Source organism: Rhincodon typus, chromosome 45 (genome assembly GCF_021869965.1).
Source record: "Rhincodon typus isolate 14 chromosome 45, sRhiTyp1.1, whole genome shotgun sequence".
Taxonomy (NCBI): Eukaryota; Metazoa; Chordata; class Chondrichthyes; order Orectolobiformes; family Rhincodontidae; genus Rhincodon; species Rhincodon typus.
In genome coordinates, this window is record NC_063376.1 from 509822 (window position 1) to 516917 (window position 7096).

Genomic DNA, 7096 nt, shown 5'->3' on the forward strand with positions numbered 1-7096 from the left:
CCCTCCCCATCACTGACTCTCCCCACCCACTGAATCCCCCTCCCACACCCCCATGTGTATTCCTACCCCATTGTTTAACTAATTGTGGAATACGCAGAGGCCGAGGTGCGGAATGGGTCGGTTTGGATGGTCCTGCGTGTTGTGAGGCAGTGCTGAGGTTCTACTCCAGTCTGCCCTGATGAGCCTTGGGCTATGGGCACAATGTTGTCCAGAATATGGGACAATATTTCAGCTGCCTCAATCATGCTCAGCGACCAGACGCTCCAATATCCGGAGTGATCTAAGGATTGGACGATGTGAGGTTGGGCTTGGGGAGGGGGTGGTGCTGCAGATTTTTATGGGACGTATTGCCTTTCTCATCTGCACCTTTTGGTACAGACCCTCAGGGTGCGTTTCACTGTGTGGGCAGTTCCTGACGATGCAGCACCCTCCCGGCGCTGCATTAGGTCTGCAAGCCTGCATTGGAGACGCGGATTCCGTACCAACAAGGATCCCGTCCCAGGAGATAGTAAGAGCTGCAGACGCTGGAGTCAGAGATAACACAGAGTGTGGAAGCTGGAGGAACACAGCAGGCCAAGCAGCATCAGGGGAGCAGGAAAGCTGACCTTTCGGGTCGGGACCCTTCTTCAGGAAAGGATCCCCGTTCCAGCTCTGTAGCACGGGGAGCAGAAAGATCCCATGTGTCCAGTCTGACCCCCTCAAACCTTGATCCTCCCAATCTGTCTGGGGGGAATAAATACACCACATTCAGGGTCAGGAGACAATGTGCTGTGCCCGATACTTACACTAGGTGGCCTCTCATTTCTATTTAAAAGGGAATACTTCTGAAGTTTACGTCTTCCTGCTTTGCTGGTCATTATGTTCTCTCGGCCTCTCTCTCTCTCTCCTATTCTGTCTGTCTCTCTCTCTGTCTCTCTGTCTCTCTCTGTCTCTCTGCAGGTATTTTATTTGTTCAGGCTGCACCTGCTAAGGGCTGATTGTGATCTGCGGTTTTCCCCGAGGTAACCACGCACATGTCATTATTTCAGCTGTTTGTGGTGTAAAATGTTTGCAGACCTCTGCTCCCCCCCCCCCCCCACCCCCCATTAATCTCCCCTCAGAGCTGAGGTCACCTTTACCCATCACCCCGGAGACCACACAGCCAATTGTGACTTCACAGTCAGAATCTTGACATCGCCTCCGGGGGTCCCCCAAACCGCCCCCCCACCCTCCATCCAACTCCCACCTCAAGGGGTTTGGGGGCAGAAATGAGGGAAGGAGCGATGACACCCCAGAGAAAGGTGTAATGCAGGGGGAGGTGGACATGTGTGGAGGGATCCCAGAGGGGCTAGGGGTGGGTGGGGGTGCAGATGGGTGGGATTGGGACTGGGCAACTGGACGGGGGCGGGGTTGTGAGGATGGGGGGTATGGGAGGGCGATGGTCTGCAGGGATTAAGAGACGGACTGTGGTCAGAGGGTCCTGGGGATATAAACATTGAGATTGTGAAGGGCTTCAGGAGGGCAGGTGCAGAGAAGATGTTTTGATTTTGGGAGGGGGGGGATGCTGATCAGAACCCAGGGCCATCTATACAAGATCGTCCATGATAAATCCCCAAGAAAATTCAGGATTCTATGTGTGTGTGTGTGTGTGTGGGGTGGGGCGGTGGTGGGAGTATAATGTGGGTGGTGCCAGCAAAGGGTCCGGAGAGAAAGGACAGCACTTTATTTTAAATTCATTCACAGGATGAGGGCATCACTGGCCAGGCCAGCATTTATTGCCCAGAGTCAACCACATTGCTGTGGGTCTGGAGTCACATGTAGGCCAGACCAGGCAAGGATGGCAGATTTCCTTCCCTAAAGGACATTAGTGAACCAGATGGGCTTTTCCAACAATCAGCAATGGATTCATGGTCTACATTATTAGACTAATTTTTTTTTACTGGATCTGCTGTGGCAGGATTTGAACCCAGGTCCCTAGAACATTCTGAGGAAGGCTCACTGGTCAGATGCTGCCAGACCTGCTGAGCTTTTCCAGCAACTTCTGCTTTTGTTTCTGGCTTCCAGCATCCACAGTTCTTTTGGATTTCCCACCCCCCCCAGAACACTACCCGAGTCTCTAGGCCAACAGTCCAGCAATAATACCAGTAGGCCATTGGGAGAGTGGTGTGTTTGGATTGAAAGCTGAATCGGGTTTGGGGTGGCCGTGGGAAAGTGGCATGGAGGAGGGTGCTGGGTAGTGTACATGTGAGGGACAACAAAGCCAGGCCCTTGCCGATTGAGGTGAGTATGACTGGGGTAGACCAGGGCAGTGGATGGGGGAGGTGGGGGTCACTGGCTGGGATCCTGGCTAAGAAAGGAGCAGGCTAAGTGCTGAATGGTCACACACTCTTCAGCACTCAGAGATAGTGCGAACTGCCGATGCTGGAGTCTGAGATAACAAGGTGTAGAGCTGAATGAACATAGCAGGCCAGGCAGCATCAGAGGAGCAGGAAGGGTCCTCTTTTCTGAAGAAGGGTCCAGACCCAAACGTCAGCCTTCCTGCTCCTCTGATGCTGCCTGGCCTGCTGTGTTCATCCAACTCTACACCTTGTTATGTCATATCATCAGCACAGTTCTGACAAGAATTATTGAGCAATTTTATTTTCTTTCACCATGGATTCTGTTCTAGCCAGTTCATCCAACCCTAACCAAACCATTGTATAAAATTAAATTCTAACCTCTCACGTCAAATTATCACAGGCTGACACATGCCCTTGCACCCATATCCTCATCATTGTGAAGACTAGTTCCACCTCTAAGCCAGGCCAAAGTTGCCCCTGTCATAGCTGATCCACTGCTGAAACCCTCACTGTTGCCTATGTTAGCCTCAGACTCAGTGACTTCAGTGTTTTCTCGACAGGGACCTCCCAGCTTCCAGCAGCTGTCATCCACACCGCGGTCAAACCTTCATAGTTCAGACCCACCACCCCCAATGCCCACTGACCAGCACTGACTTTTGGTTCAGCTCCTGGCTTCACCCTCCCTATCTCTGTCACCTCCTCTGGTCCCTACACCCCCTCCCTATCTCTGTCACCCCCTCCAGCCCCTATATCCCCTCCCTATCTCTGTCACCTCCTCCAGCTTCTACACCCCCTCCCTATCTCTGTCACCTCCTCCAGCCCCTACATCCCTTCTCTATATCTGTAATATCATCCAGCCCTTTCAAGTCTCCAAGACTATTTGGACCTTCACTGCAGTACTGGGCTTCAGCCGCCTGCATCCCAAGCTCTGGAGTTCCATCCCTGAACCCCTCCATCTTGTGCTCCCCTCCAGTAAGACTCTCCACCTGTGATTTCAGTCACCTGTCCCTCATGTTGCCTCATCTTTCTGAATGGCAGGTTCTGTTTGGTGGCACCTTGGGGTACTGTACTATTTAACGTTGCTACATGAATGCAGTTGTTGTTGCACCTACCCTCTCACAAGCCAAAGTCCGTTCCCCACCCATTGAACCAAAGCAGCCAGAATTCGGAGCTCCGCATTGTGTCTGCTCCTGGAGAAACAGGAAACCCTGGTCCCCAGACTATGTCCAATGCCTGACATCGATGGCACCATCTCTAGGTGATCTTGTGGCATGTGTGTGCCAACTGGCTCCACTCTCCCATTGGCTCAATTCTTTGGGCTTGTTAAGCCAATGAGAAGCTTCGGTTACTTCCCCTTCAGTCATCCTCCTTCATCATTGGCTGCCTCCCTCATGGGGATCCACTCGTTGGATTTTAGGGGAATCCAAGCAGCGGAGGGGGCATGTTGTTGGAAAACCCTTACTGATTCGGTCAAAGGTCATTGTGGTTCCCTCATTCGCTCCTGGCCAATTGTCTTGTGAATAGATGCCGCTGACTGGCTGGTCCCGTTCCCGCCCAGGGCTAATCGCCTCCTCTCATTGGCCAGAAATGCCGAGCCACACCTTTGCCCGTTGGCCGGTGCTCCAGCATCCCCTGTCTCCTATAGGCTCATCCCTCTGTCAATCAGGATGGGGACCCGCCTTTCGTCTGGCCTATCCGTTTTCTGATTGGTCAGTAGACCGTCAACCAACGCCTCCTGGGCTTTGATAGGTGGAGAGGAGCAAATGGGCGCAGGGGATGGGGGGGTGGCTGGATTGTGATTGGGCGACAGGGCTGTCAGTCAGGATCCGGGTACCGCCCCCGCCTTCCTGGGCGGATACAGTGTATCTCCCGGCGCTGGATACAGAGTATCGTCCAGTGGAGACAGTGTATCGTCCAGCGGAGACAGTGTATCCTCCAGCAGAGACAGTGTGGCCTTCACCCCCGGCACTGGATCCCGAGTATTCCCCATTGGAGACAGTGTACCCCTGTTCCTCCCCCCCCCCCCCCCCCCCCCCCCCCCCTTGAGGGAGTGACTCGAGCAGCAGCAGGCGGAGAGGGGCCGAATGGCGAGCGGGGATGAGCTGCCCCAGGCCGGGCCTACGGGAGGCCTCAGCCTGAGCCGCAGTGTGGAGAAGGCGCTGGACGAGGCGGTCAACAGCGGCGTGCTGAACCTCAGCAACAGAAAGCTGCGAGAGTTCCCCCGGGCGGCTAGTAACTACGACCTGTCTGACCTCACCCAGGCTGGTGAGTCAGGCTGGGCAATGGGGCAAGAGCACCTGGAGCAAGGTGTACACAGGAGGAGCTGGGATATGGGAGTTCTGTACAGGGGGAGCAGGGACATGGGGTGTACAGGGGGAATCTGAGGGAGCAGGGGGTGTACAGGGGGATCTGGGGGAGCAGGGGTTGTGCAAGGGGGAATCTGAGGGAGCAGGGGGTGTACAGGGGGATCTGGGGGAGCAGGGGTTGTGCCAGGGGGAAGCTGGGGGAGCAGGGGGTGTGGGAGGGGGGAATCGGGGGGAGCAGGGGGTACTGGAACTCAGGAAGCTGGAGAATCCTGTGGGAATGGGACTGTTGTGGTTTCTGAGTATGACCCCAATCCTGACCGTTTCCAGTTGAGACCACTCCTGGTAATCTCTGATTTGGGCAGCGGTGATGGTTTGTTGTGTATTGGGAGCCTTGGGGTACTTCCTGTGTTGTTTATTATCCACTCAGTTAAACTGAACTCCTCCAAACTTCTGTAACCTCAATCCTACTGATTCCCATTTCTGACTGATCTGTAAGCTTCCATTTTAAGATAGCCATCTATATTTTCAAACTTCATTGTTCTTAGCCTAGCCTCCTGCCTGATTTCTGTCACCCCCTCCAGCCCCTACATCCCCTCCCTATCTCTGTCACCCCCTCCTCCCCCTCCCTCCCCACCCTCTTTTTAAGATGATCCTTCAAACCGGTCTCTGGTTCCTGTTGTCCTGTCACTCTGACCTGCTTGTGGGCTTCAGCCTCCGAAATTGGATGTATCCTGGAAATAGTGGGATTACCCTGAGACGGGATCTGGCTGAACCTCATTCGTTGAGCCATGCCGTTCCCCATTCCCCAGGGGTCCCTGGGAGGAATCAGCTGAGCGAATAATTCAACTGGCTGGATCCTGGGGATTGAATATCCTTGACCCAATCACAGATATAGCTATGGGGCAGGAATCTACTCTTGGGGACACACAGGAAGCTGTTATCAGTGATCGTTTCAGGGCTGTGAGGAGGGTGCCTCCAATCCAGTCGGTGGTCTCTGGGCTGTGTGTGTGGGGGTGGGGGGTGATTTGGCTCTCAGAAGCCTGCCCTGTTTTGTTGTGGAGTAATGTTGTTGGTCAATATAGAAAGCTGGGGTGAATGTCACCTTCCTGCATTGATTTAATGGTATCTCACAGCATCACCCAAGCCCAACCGCAACAAGCCCCTTTCCTCAGCACTGCACCCCACCTCCCCTGCAATCGACCTGGAGAACCCAGAGTTTAAGCCCTGGGGTCGTGTGCCTTAGCTATCCCCTTGCCTCCCAGGAGGACTCGACAACGGCTCAGCAGGTGGTGGCCTTGTTTCAGAGAAAGAGCCATGACCCGAAACGAGAGGCTGCAGTGAGAACTCCAGACCAGTGTTTACTGGGTTAGCCTGAAGGAGGATCAGCGCTGAGTGAGCACTGTCTGACACTCCTTCAGGGTAAACGCACTGTCTGATGGGAGAGTGCTGAGGGAACTTTGTTCTGATTGTAAACCCCATGTAATCTCTGTTCTTGGAGTGTTTGATGGAACAGTGCAGGGGGAAGCTTTACTTACAGTTAATTTTTAGCCTTAGAGAATAGAGGGAGCTTTACTCCGATCTAACCCTGTGCTGTCCCTGTCCTGAGGGGAGGGGTTCTAACCAACAGCTCTGCTGAACATGACTTTTTCTAACAGGTCTCCTCACATTTCTTCTGTTCTGAGTCTGATGTCAGTCAGTCCCACTCCTTTGACCCATTACACTAACTGTCCTGGTACACAGTCTAAATTCCCTTTGATTACAATTCTGGTGCAAACTCTGTTTTGGAATTAGTGACTGGGGGATTTCAGTCTTTCATTGGCCTGACAGTATCGCTTTGATTTTTTTTTTGGTGACATCTGTACTTTGAAAAATAATTTTGGGCTGTGGGTGTCACTGGCAAAGGCACCAGTTATTAGTTGCTGCTGTTTGCAGTTCTCCTCCACTGAGTCAGTTGACTCTATTGCTGTGGATCTGGAGTCACGTAGACCAGAGACGGTGTTGGTGACAACCATTCTCCCCTAAAAAGTGCTGTGTATTTTTGACAGTCTAGCAGAGGGTTTCACATTGATGTTAGCTTGTCTCACCTGCCTCTCTCACTTTCTGTTTTCCCTCCTGCAGCCCCTCAGTGCTGCAGAAGCTCAACAGGGTGGGGAGTGAATCAGAGTTAACATTTCAAGTCCAGTCACCCCTTCTTCATAATGCTGTCTGTCGCTTTTGCTGTCTTTGTGTGTGTATGCGTGTGTGTGTCGCTGTCTCGTTGTGTGTGCGTGTGTGTGTCTGTCTCTCTCGTTGTGTGTGCGTGTGTGTGTCTGTCTCTCTCGTGTGTGCGTGTGTGTGTCTGTCTCTCTCGTTGTGTGTGCGTGTGTGTGTCTGTCTCTCGTTGTGTGTGTCTGTCTCTCTCGTTGTGTGTGCGTGTGTGTGTCTGTCTCTCTCGTTGTGTGTGCGTGTGTGTGTCTGTCTCTCTCGTTGTGT

The 7096-nt window shown here is 53.1% G+C and overlaps 2 protein-coding genes across 7 annotated transcripts in view; one reads left to right on the forward strand and one right to left on the reverse strand.

Moving 5' to 3' along the window:
- LOC125487763 (F-box only protein 24-like) overlaps window positions 1-4308 on the reverse strand; it is a gene marked incomplete at its 3' end in the record, with an annotated part of 17608 nt that extends 13300 nt beyond the window's left edge. Inside the window, exon 1 of the mRNA XM_048620011.1 lies at window positions 4153-4308. Within this exon, the coding sequence (XP_048475968.1) occupies window positions 4153-4308 (156 nt within the window). The remainder of the gene's footprint in view (window positions 1-4152) is intronic.
- Window positions 4309-4350: 42 nt separating this feature from the next.
- lrch4 (leucine-rich repeats and calponin homology (CH) domain containing 4) overlaps window positions 4351-7096 on the forward strand; it is a 29061-nt gene continuing 26315 nt past the window's right edge. For all 6 annotated transcript variants that reach the window (XM_048620146.1, XM_048620149.1, XM_048620143.1 and 3 more), the window contains exon 1: window positions 4351-4583. In XM_048620146.1, coding sequence (XP_048476103.1) covers window positions 4403-4583 — 181 coding nt within the window. In that variant the 5' untranslated portion in view covers window positions 4351-4402. The remainder of the gene's footprint in view (window positions 4584-7096) is intronic.